The sequence below is a fragment of the Phoxinus phoxinus genome, assembly GCF_949152265.1.
Source record: "Phoxinus phoxinus genome assembly, chromosome: 4".
Taxonomy (NCBI): Eukaryota; Metazoa; Chordata; class Actinopteri; order Cypriniformes; family Leuciscidae; genus Phoxinus; species Phoxinus phoxinus.
Genome location: NC_136879.1, coordinates 32775410 through 32795369, shown reverse-complemented (window position 1 = coordinate 32795369; position 19960 = coordinate 32775410). Strand labels below are relative to the sequence as shown.

General features: G+C 38.2%; 2 protein-coding genes across 8 annotated transcripts; one reads left to right on the top strand and one right to left on the bottom strand.

The window, feature by feature from the left end:
- The first annotated feature begins 287 nt into the window (after positions 1 to 287).
- Positions 288 to 19904, top strand: ypel2b (yippee-like 2b). 7 transcript variants are annotated; one of them, XR_013797137.1, is made up of 6 exons: positions 288 to 479; positions 11722 to 11951; positions 12154 to 12197; positions 12658 to 12766; positions 17843 to 17995; positions 19807 to 19904. XR_013797137.1 is itself a non-coding variant. In XM_079609382.1 (6 exons), exons 3-6 carry the CDS (start codon positions 11835 to 11837, stop codon positions 14924 to 14926), a joined length of 360 nt encoding a protein of 119 aa, XP_079465508.1. In that variant the 5' UTR covers positions 339 to 479; positions 3161 to 3390; positions 11722 to 11834; the 3' UTR covers positions 14927 to 16470. The 7 variants fall into 7 exon arrangements, 5 of the variants coding, with proteins under 5 accessions (XP_079465510.1, XP_079465506.1, XP_079465508.1 ...); XR_013797138.1 differs by having other exon boundaries at positions 19449 to 19882; XM_079609382.1 differs by lacking the exons at positions 17843 to 17995; positions 19807 to 19904 and adding exons at positions 3161 to 3390; positions 14837 to 16470 and having other exon boundaries at positions 339 to 479.
- Positions 7702 to 10719, bottom strand: LOC306997525 (uncharacterized protein; the record flags this gene model as incomplete). Its single annotated transcript, XM_079610828.1, has 2 exons — positions 10676 to 10719; positions 7702 to 10293 (listed from the first exon to the last, which is right to left on the bottom strand). The coding sequence occupies exon 2, from the start codon at positions 9832 to 9834 to the stop codon at positions 7702 to 7704; it is 2133 nt and encodes a 710-aa protein (XP_079466954.1). The 5' UTR covers positions 9835 to 10293; positions 10676 to 10719.
- Positions 19905 to 19960: the final 56 nt, after the last annotated feature.

Here is a 19960-nt window from a genome sequence, read left to right as displayed (position 1 = left end):
ACATAAACAAAATATTTACATAGTTGTATTTGTTAACTTCATCACAGAATGAATACAGTGCAGTATATTGTACCTTTTACTTCCAAGTAAAACATGTAGCCTACTGGTCGATGATTTTTTCTTTTTGATTTTCGACATAAGTTCTCTAAACTCAGTTACAGTTGCAGGTAGATACCAGCCCAATTTATGATTGGTTGTTTTTTCATGTTCTGACCAATCAGCGTAATGTTGCTATGCCTCTGCGTCTCAGTGATTGGTGGAAAGAGTTGTCATTTGCCCTGTAGGTGATGTACAGTGCGATCGTGCCCATACAAAACTTAGTTTACATGCACCACGTCCACACTGACCGCGAGCGAAGCGGGAGAAGGATTTTGTCGTGACTGGAAAGCATACGCAAAGTTTGCTGTGAATCCCGATTTACTTAAACGGAAGAGGAGCGCGTGCCACCATATCACAGCCCCGTTTTCTTCTTTTCAAAGGTAAATGCGAGTTGTTTCAACACGTAGTCTAAATGTAAGTGTGATAATAGTCATCCGCTTTATGTAAAGCATGTCAACTGATAGTGTGTGTAAGAGCATCAGGTCAGGATGACGGTGTTGTGTCCTAGTTCTGCTGGAGATGGTGTGATGTGTGATGCGCTGCAGGTCCGCAGTGGTGATGCTGCTACTGATGCTTGTTTATCAAACACCTCCACTATCACATCACTGCAGCATCATCAGTGGCACATGTATCATATCTGACAATCATCTCTTTTATCATTCCGTTTGCATGGCATATCAGTCATAAATTAAGACATTTCTGCATTAATAGCAGCATTAGTGTGCACTTTATTCAGTCTGCGTCATGACGGAGTTCTCCAGGAGATAAACATTGCTGTATTGGATCACAGACCCACTGGTTATTATTACATATATTATATTAAGGAAATATATATTTAAAAAAGAATATTCAGCATAATATTTAATACTTTAAAGAACACTTAATTTGAAAGTGTCCTTGTTTCAGTGTAATTATAGGCTACAATTAAGTAGTGAGTAATAATAATCAACTACATGTATTTACTATGGGATTATAGGTTTATATTAGGGTTTGAGTTAGGGTTAGTTGCATGTCATTATGAATACTATGAAACTACTAACTTAGATGCACACAAGGACACTATAAAACAAAGTGTTACTGAATATTTATCTATGAATTAGGCTGATTCAGTAATAACATTCAAAACCTAATATATTCAAACTATTTCATATTTAAAACATGTCATAAAATGTTATAGAATATTCAGTATAAATAAAATGAATAATTTAATAGAACTGAATAGATTGTTAGATAAAAATGTGATGTATTTATGTCAAACATTTTCATCAAAATTTTAATAGAAGATTAGTTAATAGAATTGAATTAAAATATTTGATATTTAGAATATTTGAATGTTATCTAATGTTCAGAAAAATAATAAAATGTTCAGTATAACTGACCTATACACTTCTAACAACAAACAACATTTGCACATGTCGTGGGATTATTATATTGGTTGTGTTTTGAAACTTAGTAAGCTCCCTAACTAGTCAGTAGGCTACTGATGGGTTTGAGTTGATGGAGCTTAATGACAACTGCATTTAGCAGTAGGTTGAGTTATCAACATGTTTAAGTGTGATATTGTGATATTTCAACAAGTCTCATATTTTACTGCCATGTTTAGTGTCGATTTGCTCCAGTATGTTGTATTTGGCTCAAAAATATTTTAAATGTTGTTTATTGCTCTGTTGTCAGGGGTCAAATTTGAAAGCATGCTTGTGCTTCCAAGGAGGAAACAGTGCCAGTAGTGCAGTGTGGCTGAAATCCAGCCCCACATAGTGTCTGCTGTCAGTGAGTCAGGTTTAGTCCAGCACAGCACTCAAACATTGACTTATTGCATGAAACAATAATAAGAATTGATTACTGTTTTATTTTCAACGAGCTCTCTCGCTCTTACACGATCGAATTCAGAGAGCCTGAATGCTGACAAGTAATTTCTGAAACACTGTCAAAATCCAATCCGGTCTACAGGGATTATGTTTTTCAATATATTTTTTTTCCTGCAGGTCTTAAGCTATGGTATTATACCGTGACACTCTTCGCATGATAAACTGCATATGAATGCAAATACAAGCCATCAGAAATGGATAATCACAAAAAGCAGAACGTTTTAATTTTCATGACCCACTCAGGAAATTACAGGGGCTGTTTGTTTAATCATTTGCTATGACGTAACATCGTATTACACCATTTTCCAAAATTATTTTCTTAAAAATTAAGAAAAATTCATCAAAAATCATGTCAGAAATCCAGATTAGGAATCTCAAGTAATGACAGTAAATGCATCACCAAAAAGACTGTTAAATAAGACGCCAGAGGCTGGACAGCCAGTGAAGGGATGGACGCAGCTCAAGGATGTGTTTCCTCTCTTTCTGTTGCTGCTGTTATCCCCATCAGCGCTGCTCTGGTTACATAAGGAAGGTCCTTGCGTTGCACAGGCCTTGAAGTGATGAGCGCTACAACCCCTCTGTCACAACAAATTCATCAGAGCATTCAGCAGGAGACATATTAAGTCAAGTCACCTTTATTTATATTGCGCATTATACAATACAATACAGATAGTTTCAAAGCAGCTTTGCAGTGATAACAGGAAAATGATTCAGTGATGCAACAGAGTTCATTTCAGCTGTACAGCGGCTCTAAAATAAAACAGTGTCATTTTTCGGCTGAAGTCAGCTCAGTGTTGATTTGTAAAGAAAGATCATCAATTATTAAATTAGTTCATTTAATCTATAAAGCAGTTCTGCAGAAAACAGCGAGGTCATCGTCCAGTACAGTTCAGTTCTCATCCAATAGTGTCAGTGCAGTGAAATCAATAATATTGTTGAATATTAAGTGTCCCCAACTAAGCAAGCCTGAGGCGACACACAGTGACAAGGAACCCAAACTCCATCAGGTGACAGAATTGAGGGGGGGGGGGGGGGGGGGGGGACCTTGGGAGAAAGTCAGGGAGCCAGTTTTTCTTTGGCCAACGAACGAATGAACATAGTGTTATGATTCAGTCTGCATCACAAGTCAGAAATCAGATTGTGGATTGGTAGCATTCAAATATTTCATACAGTTCCTTTTGCTTGAAGATCAGATTCATCATGCCAGTATGGAGACGAAGCTGGTCATAGGTCTGTGGTCTTGTCTGGTTCTTGTGGTCTTTGCTGAGGATCTGTGCCGATGGCTGTCGTGTCGACGAGGCCTTCACAGGGGATTGTCTAGTAGACAGGATCTCTGCTGACATTCAGGGCTGCGTTGTGGTCGTGTCTTCTTGGTGCTGGTCCACCATCTGATCTGGATATGGACTGGATACGGCTGACTACGGTAACCTCGGGATATTAATTTAAGGGGGAAATTAACAAAGTTAAAGATACTGTTCCCCAAAAAATGAAAACCCTGTCATTATTTACAGTACTCACCATTATGTCTTTCCAGACTTGTATGCTGTTATTTATTTGTTTCATGGAACACTAAAGTAAACATATTTACGAAACTCTTTCCATAAAACAAAGATCTGGGTTCAGAAGACTGCGGGTCTGTCCAAATACCCACAGTTGCAGTCTTGGACACTTGACTGTCCCAAGTCTGAAAAATCTCCAAAGCTCAGTGACCTTAAAGGAGTAGTTCACTTTCCAATAAAAAAAAATCCTGATAATTTGCTCACCCCCATGTCATCCACGATGTCCATGTCTTTCTTCAGTCGAAAAGAAATTAAGGTTTTTGATGAAAACATTCCAGGATTTTTCTCCATATAACGGACTTCAATGGCAACCAACGGTTTGGAGGTTCAAATGTCAGTCTCAGTGCAGCTTCAAAGGCTCGACACTATCCCAGCTCGAGAAATAAGGGTCTTATGTAGCGAAACGATCGCCCATTTTCTACAAAAATAATAATAATTATATACTTTTTAACCACAAATGCCCGTCTTGTACTATCTCTGAGATGTGCCACGCATTACGCCATCACGTTGGAAAGGTCTGGGATTTTTAATGACCACAGAGAGTCAGGACCTCGGTTTAACGTCTCATCCAAAGGACTGTTCTTTTTTCACAGTATAGTGTCCCACACAGACCACAGGGTGAGCACCCCCTGCTGGCCTCACTATCTCCTCTTCCAGCGGCAACCTAGTTTTCCCAGGAGTTTTCCCATCCAGGTACTGACCAGGTTTAAGTGAACCAGTGGGCAACCAGTCTTGGGCTACAGGGTGATAGCACTCAAGCCATTGGGACTAACTTTATGGTGCTTTTTGTCATTTTTGGAGCATGACATACATAGTCACTACAAACTGTTGTTAAGGAAAGAGCTGTGAATGGACTTGGAATGACATGAGAGAAATTATGACAGAATTGTATCTGGGTGAATTATTCCCTTAATGCTGGTATTTGTGATCTTTAGTTTTTGTTTGTTCTTTGCAGACCCTAAAAACACTCAAAACAGCTTAGAAAATCTGATTGAATCTTCTGCCTCTATCACCCTAGTTTAATCTCTTGAACACTACATTGCTATAAGGCATCTTATAAGATGTGCTGCTTTCTATTCTGCTTGTGTCCAGCTTTTGTGATCTGTGGCACGGTTTATGTGTTGGATCAGTGATCAGTATTTGAACTGGTTGTGCCTGAAGGTTCATCAGCGTTCACGGATCAGAGCTCAGCGAATATGTTTTTGTCTGCATGATGAAACCATACTGAGACTCTCTCCCTTTGCTTTTATCGATCTGCCTGTTATAGCAATACAAAACCTGGATTCAATTTGCAGCTGCGTAAATAAGGAGGGATGCAAACACAAAATCCCAATAATTTTTTTGGGAAAAAGCATCCCACAGCAAAAAAAAGGCGGATTTGATCGTTTCTTACTCATTGGTTCCTTCAGCGTTGACTCTCAAAGGATAGTTTGTTTACATCTCACTGAAATACTGGTAAACCATTAGGTTTCCACTCTTCTAATGATCATTTATTGATGTTTCCATACAAAACATCTTACATTTCAGTTAAAATATAATAACCAGTATTAACTTTGAACAAATAAAAGCCACTTCCCAAAGCTTGTGCGAGAGAAAGAGAAATCCATTATCTCATCTATTATGCAGTTATAGCAGTGTATCAAAGTGCATCGTTTGGTTGACGGTAAACTGTAAGAAAACACCATGGGTCCTTTTCAGCATCATGTCCTGAGCAAACTCGCAGAGTCCTAAAATACCCGCATGGTTCAGAGTGTGGAACTGGGGCGAGAGTGGGTCACCAGAATGCTAGAGAGTTTATTTGTGGACGAGTACGAGTGTGCGTTTGCCCCAGCCGACGGCTGTGTGTTTGTGTGGGAAAGCGCTCCGATCCATCAGTGGTCTCTTTATTCCCCAGCCCCACGCTTTGACGGAGAAACAATGGACAGAACATAAGAGGCGCCTTTTTGCTCTGGGCTCTTAAGACGGGCTCACCCCTGCCTCAACAAAGCCTTCGGACTGAGAGAGCAATGCAACAATAAAGCATCAGACTGGTGCATAAAAACAGATGCTAACCACTGGACATTCTTAAAGGGGAAGCGTGCAATTCCTGCACCACTAGTGAACAAAATGGAAAGAGCGTATGATCATGCCAAAGTGGCCACCATGATGTCTTTCTCACCCAAGTTAAAAGAGTATTTTAAAAGTAAAAGAGTTTAAAGTATCTGATCGCTTAGAAAAGTAACTGCACACCTTTCCTCAACAAGCCACATGATGTAAGAAGTATTGTTATTGTATTATTTATATATTTAGTATTATTTTGAAGTTTAAGTTTTTCATCTAATATTTATATTTTGTCTGATTTCATTTTTATTTCAATTAATGAAAATTATTTTTAGTAAAGTGTGTAGGACAAGTTATGTTCCAAAGTTTAGGGATGGGAACCATGAGAAATTGAACGTTTCCAGTTCCACTTCTGAGTCTTCTTAACAAACCAGATTCCTCAACGTTTCCATTAACAATTCTTTTAGTATTTTTGAGGACGAAAATAGTTGGGAAGACAATACAATTCTGTTGCCAAACGATGAGATAATTTAAATTATTAATATAATAAAACAAGTTTTGCAAAAGGTGTTTTAAGCCTTGTATCCACTTAAGCGTTTATTATTTTATTTTATTTTTTTGTAATGGGAGTGCCCATGTTTTTTTAAAAACGAAAGCAGCGTGACGAAGCACTGAACGTTTATTCCGTACGTCTGAAAATAATGGGGTTTTTTTGGGGGGGGGGGGGGGGGTCTGTGAGTTGGGGGGTGGTTTGGTCACCGAGATTTGTGGACGTAGACTAAAAAAGTTCACAAACTCTTCTCCCTTCCACTGTAGAAAATTACGCAAAAATTTCCCAGTAGGGATTGTTGCTGATCGGAGCCCGAGTCTGTGCAATAGTGATGAGATGGAGCCGCCGCATCAAGATCCCGCCCAATAACTAATTGGGTCATTCTTCAATTGGGGTGGCAAATGAGAGGCCGAAATTGTAAAAATGCTTGTTTGTTTTCTTTTAATAAAATGTATTGCTATGCATTTAAAATTAGTTTAATATTCTATATCAATTAAAATTGAAGCTTAATAACATTTAGATTTTTTAATAATTTGAATCAAACACTGGTGAAACAACCATTATGTCTATGGTGTTACCAATATTTGAAGTAACATTTTGATTTATTCTAAATAAACAGGCATATGCAACTTTAGGTAATAATTAATAAATAAATAAATTACTTTTAAGGACTCTGTTTCATTGATATTTTAAATATAATTTTTTGAAATAAATGTTTAATTGTTCATCTTGTCCCCTATTTTTGCCAAAGAAGAGTTGTTTCTTTTTTATTTATTATTGTATATACATAAAAAAGGCTGGGAAAATGGTCTGTGCTACCTTTATAGTCTTTCTTCTAAAATATTAAAACCATTTTACAGTCTAAAAACATTAAATTATAAGATTAAATGGCTCTGAAGGAAAGAAATGTCGGATACGTTTTGAAGTAACACCACAGACGTAATATAACACCACAGACATATTGCATAAAAGGTTTAACAATTGAAAGTTTATTGAGCAAAATAATGAAATTAATCATGAGTAGGATTACAAGTAATTGCTCTGATAAAATAACATTTAGAGAACATCTTCAGTGAATAAATAATATATCCACAAACTTATTTAATAAAAAAAAATCAGTACATCTTCAGGGAATAAATCATGTTTCCACTGTAACACAAAATTCAGAGAACATCTTCAGTGAATAAATCATGTTTCCACTGTAACACAAAATTTAGAGAACATCTTCAGTGAATAAATAATATATCCACAAACTTATTTAATAAAAAAAAAATCAGTACATCTTCAGGGAATAAATCATGTTTCCACTGTAACACAAAATTCAGAGAACATCTTCAGTGAATAAATCATGTTTCCACTGTAACACAAAATTTAGAGAACATCTTCAGTGAATAAATAATATATCCACAAACTTATTTAATAAAAAAATAAAAAAATCTGAACATCTTTAGTGAATAAATCATGTTTCCACAAACTCATTTAACACAAAACATTCAAAACAGGTCACGGACTGGCCCTATTTATTGCAGTGTGCCTATAGGTGGTTTGGTTGTTATCAGTATCACAATTTTTTTTGTTTTAGATTTCAGTGTTCTTGAAGGTATTCCCAAATGTCATGGATGATCTGAACAGACCTTTTGTTGACAGGTAGTGGCTCTGGGATGAAACAAATCACCTGATCATCACTGTACCAATGTATGTCATCTCTGGGGCTTGGCCAAAAAAACTTGTTTATGCCGTTCCTGTGCATACATTTGATTTTGATGTTGTGGTTCTCCACTTCCTGAATGATACCAGGGTATGGCTGTTCATCGTAATTAAGAACACACCACTGTCCAATGTGTTTACTCTCTATGACCTCTGGACGAAGTGAACAATCAAATGACAATTGTTTAGTTGCTGCAAGATTTTCCATTTTTTTCATGCTAAGAGATGCCTCTTGGAGTGCATAACATGGGCAATCATACACACCATTTTCAGCCTGGCAGAAACAACTTATGTCTCTGTATTTTAGACAGCTGGGTTCAGTGCTCACCACTTGATGAATTTTCATCGTTCCCTTTATGGTGCTCAGTGTTTGCACTTCTTCCATCATTTGTACCCAGGCATCAACATCCTCTTCTCCAACATAAAACAGTCGTACCACTGATCCAGAATGTTTCAAATGGTAAAAGAGGGATTCTGCATCGGGCAAATCTTGTCCATGCCTAACCAAATTGTCTGCAGTTCTTTTAAGTGTTCCGCCTATCCCATCTGGTGCCCCCTTGCCATGACTGGCTTCGAAGAAGTTCCAGGTGGTTGTGGAAAACCCTTTCTTGAAAGGAACAGTGGACAAAAGGTAGAAGTTGGCTTTCTGCTTGTACTGTGAGGCTGGGCCATCACTAAAAAAATGCAGACAGGTCACATTTGGATGGTTCTCTTGAATCATTTTAAGAACAGGATCCAAGTGGGCCCAAATGCTAGGAGGGTCATGTCTTCTGCTTGGTGATATAGTGCAGAAGGGCACTGGTGCTGGCTCAGCCTGGACATAAAGCACACCTGTGTGAAGTGTTGCCTGTTTGTGTGAACCCCCAAAATGAACTGCCTGTATCTCTTTTGCATATTTGCAGGAGTAATTTTCACTGAAATCTATATGGATGAGGCATTCATTTGGGCCAAGATTTTCACGCAGTTTCCTGTACATGGAATACTGCCATCTGATGTTAAAGATGTGTCCACGGAACTTAAACAATCTGTCCTGAAACTGAGTCACAAGTTCATCCTCTGTCATGGCAATTTCCTTTTTGATTGTAACAGTGGAGCTATCACAACCATTCTCATGACTTATCTTTTCAAGGGACCACTGAGTCAGATTTACCTCTTTGTTCTGAGGGGATCTAAACAGTGAACACGTGGTCATCTTGCATTCCTGGCATTGGCCATATGCGCACTCCTTTTTTGTCATATCACACGCAATGGCATCAGCCATTTCCTCCAGATTTTTGGAAGCAAGGATGCCAAGTGAAAACAGCTTGTCTGCCATATATTGCAAGTTCTCATGGGTTTTGCAGAGGCAAGTATCCCGGTCAGCCTCTTTTGGCTGTGTAACCCAAAATGGTCTCTGGGCACAAAAAAAAGAGTAAGACACATGCTTATGCTCTGCACTGAACTTCTTGTGGAGATTAACCATAATGTCACAGAGAATTCTTCTTTGCTTTTTTATTTTTCGTACAGTGACTGTGTTCTTCTTTCCAGCGACAACCCTACTCACATCATCTCTCAAAAAGAATTGTTTGACAGTGCTCCTTAGACCTTGAGAGCTTATATTCTTCTGTCTTATGAAATCAAGTTCTCTCCCACATGTTTTCCACCTTTTATATGAAAAGCCAATCTGTTTTTGGCAGAAATTCTGTAATTTATACTTTTTGATCAATTTTCCACAAATCAGCCGTGCATAAATTTGTTTGACCCTCTCTTTTTTTGCTGCAGAATATCTTGCCTTTATTTCACTTAAAAGAGAGAAGTGAAACCTAAGGGTTTTTTTGACCAGTGATGAGGCATTGCTTCCCTTAAGAATGTTTATTGTTTTGGTTGTGGGGCTCTGAGGATTCTTTTTCAGCATTTTCTTCTTTAGACGGGCACATTTTGTTTTGTACTTTGCAGCTTTTTTTTTCTCCATTTCAAGTTTATGTTGCAGCTTTTTCAGTTGTCGGTAGCATTGCCTTCTCTCTCTGTGCATTTTCTTTTTTCCATGGATTTTTTGCCTGAAATACGTCAAAATACGATTAAGCCACAAGCCATCACTTACAAATGGTTAAGTATAATTTGAATTATTTACATACAAAATATGATTTACAGTTACAATCCCTTGTATTCGTCCTAAAACCTAACCTGGATGTGCTGGGTATCCTCCTTGGACTATCTGAACTTAATGGTGTGTCTGGTGGAGTCAAGGTGCCCTGTTGTGACTCTCTCTGCTTTCTTGCCCTGTATTCTGCCTTATATATTCTCCAGTTCTTCCTTACTGCTCTCTTTCCCCTCTCTGGGAGATCTCCTATTCTCAGTCTTGTTTTGCACTGAATGTTTTTTAAATAGGTCTGCTGTTTCTTTTGAAGGAACTCTGCTCTTCGAACTGGGTCTGCATCTCTGCGCTGTCTATAAAGACGCTGCTTTTCAGCAGCAGTTAATCTTGCCATACCTGACAAAAGAGATACAATTATATGATTACGGATGTCCTGTGTGTTGTATTAAAAATACAACATTATTGGTATATTGTCTGTGGAGTTACTATAGAGTCTGTGGTGTTACCATGAAAGACAGTAACACCACAGACAGTAACACCACAGACAAATTAGCCTAAATCCAGACTTTTCTAAAATGGAGGCTGCCATCATGATGATTTCAAGATCAGAGGACATTCTAGAAATATTAATAAGTATGCATTTATCAATCTTTTGATTAAAATATGTAAAATCTGCAAGTTATCAACATAACACCACGGACACTAATAAAGTGTGACACATGAAATTGTCAGGATTTTAGCTAACTTTAAGAAAATCCATAAGAAAGAATGTACTCACCATGCACCCCTCAGATCAACCAGCACCTGCAATGACCTTTACACACAGGAAGTAGTCCAAACAGATTTCCCCCTTTTCTTAAAGGGGCAACATCCATTGATGTAACACCACAGACATGAATTTGGGGAACACTACTTTTTTCGTGAATATTACAAAATATATATATTTTTAAACAATTTAATACAATTGTACATGTTAAATAAAAACTATATTCATAATATAACCACTTTTTTTTGTTAAAAATTTTATATTGTTGTAATTAAATTCCATGATATCTCTCTGAGATATGGTGGGAACATACATATTTTGTTATAAATGCAATCTCTCAAACTCAATTAAATATGTATTTTAAAACTAAAAGTTATCTATTAATAGTGCACAAATTGTGTTTATCTTACAGAATACAAAAATGAAAACATTTTATAATTTATTGGTATTTAAAGTTCATTTCAACTGTTGTAAAGTAGAGGGACACCACTTGCCACCACAAATGAAGAATGACCCAATTATAACACAACTCAATGGGAAAACTAACACTTGAACATGTTTAACATGATGAGAACTAACTAAAATGACATTAAAGAGTAATTGGAATTTTTAAGTTTGGCTCGTGTTTCATTCGATTACATGTAGAGGGCGGATTTAAAGACCTATACTGCACCAGCCACCAGGGGGCGATCAGGTTGTTTTGACTTCACTTATTAGGATGCGTGCGGCACACTTGGTTCAGGAATGTTCAACTTTGGGTTAAACTACAATGGTTGCACTGTACGGTTATATTTTAGCTAAAAAAGCTCCTGCTTATAAGATTAATTTGTTTAAGAATTGTATGATTCACACTAGATTCAGTTGCATTGTAGATTCTAAATAATTGGTCTCTAACCCTACCCAAGTACAATGCTTGAGCAATAGTAATCTAACCTTGTTCAACAGATAGTCCCGCCTCAAATTCACGGCACTGGTTGACTTAGAGTTCGCTCACAAAAAGAGTGCAATGAAATCTGTACAGCTGTGATACTCATCCCAGGACATCCCTGTGTGTGCAGGTGTATACCTCCCACCCCGCCCCACCACGGCCCTCACCTGTGTGTTGCGGTGCTTCCCATGTGAGCCGACCTGGGCCGGCAGCCCCTTCTTGCACCGCCCGCCGACCCGGCCCATGGTCACCATGACGCGCTCCAAAACCTTCCAGGCGTACCTGCCCAGCTGCCACCGCACCTACAGCTGCATCCACTGCAGAGCACACCTCGCCAACCACGACGAGCTCATCTCCAAGGTGATTAATGAGCGGAGAAATGACCACCTGACCACACCAGCAAACACGTTTGTCAAGCGTATGAGAAGCGCACAGATTGGAAGATCAACACATGCTGTTTAATGTCACATCAGTTCTGCTCGGATGAAAAGCTGGTTTTTAACACGGTTTCAGATTAACATTTAAGTGAGATATCACATGCAATTCTCTTTTTTTCTTTTAGTCCTTTCAAGGAAGTCAGGGCAGAGCTTATCTCTTCAACTCCGTGTAAGTTGCTTGATATTTGTTTGTACATTTCTGTTATTTCAAGGAGTTTGACATGGCAGTTGTGCGCATATACACTACCGCTGAAAAGCTTTTTTACTGTTTAAAAAAAAGACATTTATTTGATCAAAAATACAGTAAAAACAATAATATTGTGAACTTTTATTACACTTTAAAATGGTTGTTTTATTATATTTGAAATGTATTTCATGTCTGTGATGCCAAGCTAAATTTTCAGCATTACTCCAGTCTTCAGTGTCACATGATCCTTCAAAAATCTTTCTAATATGCTGATTTGCTGCTCAAGAAACTATTATTATTATTATTATTATCAATAAATAGTTACTGATTAATATTTTTTGTGAAAACCATGATGCATTTAATTTTTCAGGATTCGTTGATGGATAGAAAGTCACCTGATTGTATCTTCCTTTGCGTGATTGTGTCTCACTGGTCTCCTCAGGGTGAACGTGGGATGCGGCCCTGCGGAGGAGAGGGTCCTGCTCACGGGGCTTCATGCGGTGGCCGACATCTACTGCGAAAACTGCAAAACCACACTGGGGTGGAAATATGTAAGGAAACCCTCACGACACATGTACATTTACATGAAAGTGACATCAGCTCATAACACAGGTCATTTACATATAATGTACAGTAGCAAAGACAGCGTAGAGAGGGTGGAAAATGGCACAACTGAATTATAAAGGATGTGCGAGACACTTTGGCTAACATTATAACTGCACATTAGTTCACCCAAAAATGACAATTCTGACTTTCTTTCTTCTGTGAACTGTTTTGCCCATATAATGAAGTCAATGGGGTCCAAAAAATGTTGGACCCCACTGAAGAAAGAAAGTCATACAGGTTTGGAACAACATGAGGGTGAGTAAATGATGACAGAATTAAAATTTTTGGGTGTACTATCCCTTTAAAGCTTTCCATTTACACCCATAAGTCCAGTGCTCAACAAATAGCCTACTTTGCAGCCTCATTTACCTGAAGAAACTGAATGTTTGCATGTTAACATTGACCCAAAAAATCACCGAGTCACGATCACTCGAGATAACAGCACATTGTTAATATGCATGGCATTGCGAGTTCAAGCTTGCTCATAAAGGCTTGTCTAAGCAGGACACATTCCTTGCACGGTGTCCATTTTTAATCAGCAGCTGTGCCGCATGCCGATTGTTTATTCGGGGCTAGTGGATTTCCGGTCGCCCTTGACATGGAGTCTGGACCAATGCAAACACCAATATGCACACAAACAAGTATACGTTCCCATAGTGGCCTGGTTATTTATAAATACGGCAGATATTTTTGTCAGTGTGAATGCAGACGTTTCAGAGAAGCTTGACCCAGTGCCCTTCTCCAGAAATCTGATGAGCGCTCCCTTCTGCCTGCATCCATCAGCTATAAAAAGAAAGGACAAATATTTAATGCTGTAGTGAAACAGTTTGACCTATCTTCTATGATGACCATGTTTTTAATTACTGAATTCAAATTAATTCTATTTTTGGGTGGGCATAAAGTCATGAATGCCGGAAAACTGTCCTGATTCAATAATGAAGAAAAAAAAAAAGCCCCAATAAAGGAATTACATTTTTTTTATTTTCTTAGAAAACAAATATATTTGAACAAAATTGTGGTCCAACCAACATGCGTAAAAAAAAATCAGAAATGATCATAGTATCGACACCTGCGAACAGTCATAATTTGACCCTTTTATGATGGGACAAGGCTAGCCCAGCTAACAGGGAACGTTCTCAGAACATTCTGGCAAGGTTCTCTCAAAATTATGAAAAAAAAAAACATTCTTTCAGTGTCCTTAATAGAATGTTTGTAGAAAGTTGTCTGGTCTTTAATAATGTTCATTCAGAGAACATTCAACTTTTTCATAACTTAATGGGAATGTTAGCAAAACGTTCTTAGAACATATTTTGGTAACACTTTAGTTTAGGGTCCAATTCTCACTATTAACTTGTTGCTTATTAGCACTCATATTACTAGGATATTGGCTGTTTATTAGTACTTATAAAGCACATATTAATGCCTTATTCTGCATGACCATATTCTACATCCCTTAATCCTAGCTAATTCCTAAACGTAACAACTATACCTTACTAACTATTAATAAACGCAATAATTAGGAGTTTATTGAGGCATTAGTCGTTGAGTTTATTTATTAGTCGTTGTTAATAGTTAGTAGTGAGAATTGGACCCTAAACTATAGTGTGACCCTTATTTTTGTTAGCTGGGAGTTCAGGTTGTAAAATGTCATGTGGTGCGACTCCCCAAAAAGCGTAATGTATTTTTTATGAAAAATTCATGATATTTGAAAATATACTTTTTGCATTGCATTGCAACTTTTGTGATAATAATGATTAAGATGTGTACACTCACATGTATTCAAGGTGGAAGGAAAATGTAATTTATTCGAAGGTTACACCACATGACATTTTCAGAGTCATTCAGTTGTTGTTGTTTTTTTGCCATGAAAGTTTTTCAAAACCAAATGAAGCCAACATGAACGATTTTTCCTTTTTACCGTGACCAGTCTGTCATTAACCCATAAATTATGACGAGTTTCACATCCAAGTTAGTCCTGCAGTCAATATCGTTTCTCGCTCTCCTCCCGCCCCCAGGAACATGCCTTTGAGAGCAGTCAGAAGTACAAGGAGGGCAAGTTCATTATCGAGCTCGCCCACATGATCAAGGACAACGGCTGGGACTGAGCGAGCGTCCTGGAGAGAGCAAGCAGATGACGGGTGGATGGTGAATGCGTGGGTGAATGACTGACTTTGGTTTGCCATTACCCTCTTAAACCCTCTTCTACCCTCCATCTCCTGCTGACACACACGCCTCTAGCTGGAGCCAAATCAGGAGACCGGCCCCCCCGGGGGGGCTTTGTGTGTCTGGAGGAGAGAGCGCACGCGCGTGTGTGTGTGTGTGTACGCCCTGGCACATGGGAGCACACAGATACATGAATGCATACACAAGGTGTACAGACATATGTGTGTATAAACAACAGCATACGCTCTCACGCTCATCTCAGCCCGACTGTTTATACTACAAGCGGCTCTATTCATACACGTATATGACATAAGGCAGGGCTCAGAGGGCACGTTGTGCTTGGCAGGATCAGGGTCACGAGTTCGCCGAGCTGATGGGGCTTTCTCCACTTTGTGTTAGCGAGAAACTACCAGGCTGACCTATCCGAATTCAGCACCATCTGCGCAAGCCAGGAGACTTGGCGTGGAGAGATCTCTGACGGACCAACACAAAGGGCTTAAAGGAGTAGTTCACCCAAAAGTGAGAATGCATTATGAGAACTATTCCTTTAAACCGTCCAAAGGTGCGGTCACATTTACTGTTGCTTGGCACAATTTCTCGGACAAAATCCATTTCACAGTCCAGTCATTCACGTGAGTTCAAGTTGGTTATGCGAATTCACTACGACGCTGACCAACAGAAACCTGCTTGGTTTGAACGTGACTTTGATATGTGAGCTGTGTTTCATACATTGCTGCACTATTGAAATTTTGCTGAAATGTCACTAATGTGACCGCATCTTAAGAAGGGTAAAGTGAACTTTACCGAAATGCTTTTGGCATAAAACGACCATCTAACTGATTTTGGATGAAACATGCCCATAATTACGTGAATGTAAACCTTTGTGTATAGCAGTTTACAAGGTATTTTATCTGGACATCTTTGTGTCTGTGTTCCAACAGTTTGTGCTGGTCCCAGTCTCACGGTGTTCATTCGTACCGACTGTTCTTGCATGTTAGTGAAGAATAAGGACATAAGATGAGACCATACACTGCCTATCCATTAGGTTATTAAAATGTAAATTTAAAAATACTATTCATCATAGCTCCTCTGTACCTAAATGACACTTCACTGTCTCTAAAAATCACCAAAGACCCAACTGCAAATGACCTAACAAAAGTTTTGTTTTTTTGTTGCTTGGGTGAAGAGAATGGTAGCATGTTGGGTTGTATATAGTGGAAAAACAAACGTCTAGACGTATTTAATTGATACGTGGAAATATATATGTGCATAAATGTATTTATTCACCATAACTGATTTTCATCTGTGTCAGGGACTAAGTTGCTGCATTTGTTTATCGCTTTATGTCTGGACACCAAGATTTACTACTTTTGTATTCCAGTATGAAGTTTCAACTGTAGTGTATTTTATAAATGGGAGAGAATTATGATATTATTGGAACTCCCATCAACATTGATATAAAATGTCAATAAAACATAAATATTGATTGATTTGCTTAATGTTTTTATTTTCATAACTGCAAGAGACAGTTTACTCAAAAATTCAGTAATTTTCTCACCTTCATGTTGTTCCAATGACAATGTCTTTTTATGGAACTCAAAATGAGATGTTTAGCCTGTCCATGCCGCTCTTTTCCATACAACGAAAGTGAAGTCGTGCTAAAATGTACAGTAGACCAACAATTTAAAGTTATTTGTTAAATTTCTTCCTTTTCACAGTAGCTCTCAAATCCTATTCACACTTGCACATATTCAAACATGAAGGTGATTGAATAAGAATGATTTTCGCAAACAAGATTTAAAAGCAATGGCAGAGAGAGAAAAAATTCAGCAAATAATGACTTCTTTCCCTTTCACAAAACATTTCTTAAAGGTTCACCCAAAAATGTAAATTCTGTCATAATTTTACCTTCATGTTGGTTACCACTGACTTCCATTTGTATGGACAAAAAAACACTTCAACTACATCATATGTGTTTGGCAGGAAAGGTGAGTAAATTTTGTCAATTTTCTTTTTTGGGGGAACTATCCCTTTAAAAAGACTTGCAATACTGGGTACAAGTCATATTTGTATGTTGTTTTTTTGGTCATTTACTGAGCTTGACGCCCAAGGTCCCATTTATTTTCATTGTATGGAAAAGAGCAGCTTGGACATTCTGCTAATCTTTTTTTTTATGTTCCACGTGAGGAATATACCTACAAATTGTGAATGACATTAGTGTAAATCATTTCCATTTTGTAATTATATTTTTTCTATGTTTTGTCTTAAAACTAAAAGTTGAAACTTTTTAATTCAGCCCCAACTTTATTAACAGATACACTCCAGTCCTTCCTTCAACTCTGCAAATTAAATAAAACTCCAGATGTGGGCTCATGCTAACAAAAAGAGCATTATTTCAATATGGAGGAGCTTAAAATACAAGATGGTGGCTGCTCTCCATTCCTCTGTTGTTCCAGGGAGTGTGCCAGCCTTTCAGTTGCCCTACGTCTCCTCTTTACACAGACAGATGGCTCTGTGTTTGCACTGGAGGCCGCGTCTCCTAGCAACTGGCTCTCTCTTTTTCTCTCCTCAAGTTGCGGAGGAGGCAGTGCAAGTGTGTGTCTGTGAAGGGCTGGTGTCATTCAGTGTCTGGGCCCGGAGTTGATCTCACACACTCGCTGACTGAGGTTGTTTAAGGTCTGTCAGAGTTTGGGTGGTGCTCTGGTGAGTGTGTGGGCGAATAATATCACCTACAGTTGATTACCCAGCTCTCTGGTGGTTGATAGATGAATAAGTAGACAGGAGCTACAAAGAAAAACACACACGGAGTGCATATATACACTGGATTATAACTGTATCCTCTTGTTCCTATTCCTCAGATGACCTTCCGCTCTTGCAAAACGAGACTTAACGCCATACGTCTGGTCTCGCCGCTCCCTCAGCACGAAGATTAAACCGAGAAAGGAAGTTATCACATCGCAAATAATGTCAGTATTAGTCAGAAAGCTGGATGCCAAGCCACAACATTTCAGGTAATTGTGAAAGAAATAGTTAAAGGCATAAAACATTACAATATTTTACGGCCGGAAGTGCGAATTAAGGGGACATTTACACAGAACACGTTTTAAATGCAAGGTCTAGAGAAGTGTGTTTTGTTTGTATTGCTGCATTTTTATTCATAATTATGAGATTACAACCCGTGACAATCCACTCTGAGCTGTTTGCGAATCTAAAATGATCTGCCAAAACGAATCTGCAGCAGTCAGGTGATAAAGCGGTCACATGGTACAGGGCCTCAATTATAAAACGTGCATACGCACAGATTTGAATTTAGAGTGTGCGTATGATAAATTCCACTACAACATTATAAAAATGGTCTTGGACGTCAGGGTCTAAGCAGACGTACGCACTTTTCCTTGAAAACATAATCCGAAACGTAAAAAATACTGCCTTCAAAGGACGCATTCCAAGGTCGAAAGGCATCAAGGCATGAATCCAATGTTAGCTTCACTTCCTGTCTCCTGAGACAACTTTATCTGATCGATTTTTGACGGCAGCATACATGTATAGTTGACTGCCTTTTATATCCCACAATCCTTTGCGTTCCATCCGGTTACAGTTGAGCTAGAAAAAGATGGCATCTGAAAGTTGCGGTTGCTGGTCAGTTTGTGTGTAAATGTATGTTTTTGACCAACATTTTCCACTTCTGATATCATTTCTAGTGAGAAATGTTTTATTTGTTTATATAAATATTTGTTTAGTTCTCACCAAAGTTTGCTCTATTTTGCTGTAGATCATTAAACTTTTACGCTGACACAGAAGTCTGTCTGAAATCAGTTTCGTGTGCAAACGCTTATAAATTTATAAATTTCACTTCTGAAAGAGAAGTGTACACACAGTTTTTTTTTTGTACATGCGTTCGTTCTCTGAATCACATGGACGCACATTTGAGAAATGATCGTAAGATCAAACGTAGGACAGTTTCTATGCAACATTTTATAAATGAGGCCCATAGGTTGGAGCTCAGAAAAATCAGTTTTCAAATTGCAATTTGTTCTGCAAGGACGCAAACGCTTTTTACAATCGGAATCTCGTAATAACGGTAATTCTGACATGGCGTGAACGCACCTTTTTTACTCGCTTCCATTTGTGTGAAAAAGAACAATTCTAAAGACATTCTGTGGTAACACTTTATTTTAAGGTTACAGTTACACATTACATGTACTTACTAGTAATAGCAGTAAATTAATTACAAGTAGCCCTGAACCAAACCCTAACCATAACTCTATAGTACGGTAAGTAGTTAAGTGTTAAGTAAGTAGTTAAGTGATATTTCTCAGAATTTGAGAAAGAACAATGTAACTGTCACCTTAAAATTGTGTTCAGAAGAAAGAAAAAAATGTCATATAAGTATGGAACAACATGAGATGAGTAAATGGTGACAGATATTAATTTTTAAGTGAACTATCCCTTAAATAAATGCAGGAATATGAGAAGCACACAGAAGCAGAGGTGCTCTATCCAGCCATAGGATGAGGCGTCTATAGGGACGTAATGACTCAGCAGAAAATCAAACAAAGAACACCAAGTGCTCATGTTCCAGAAACATCAGACTGCAGTAAGGAATGATGGCGCTCCGAGCGGATCGGGTTCTCTTTATTGGCTGGTGAAAGTGTAGTCCTCAGGGAGAGCCTTCTTTTTTTGGCCAATGACCTCACATCTGCATCTGCCTCCTCGTCCAGCAGCAGCGCTTTTTAGTGTTTACTTGGAACACAAGACCGTAGGCAAAAGCAAACTCTTAAAGGGATAGTTCAAGCCAAAGTATGCATATCGTTTTTTTCAGTGGAACACACAAGGAGAAGTTCCAAGCTTTTCCAAACAGAAAGCAGATGTTAACCAGTTGCTGTCAAACAAGATCTTTGAGTGAACAACAACTTTAATTTTAGTGCATTTCTCAAATAAAGCTATTTTTAAGGCTTAAGAACACTTGGATCATA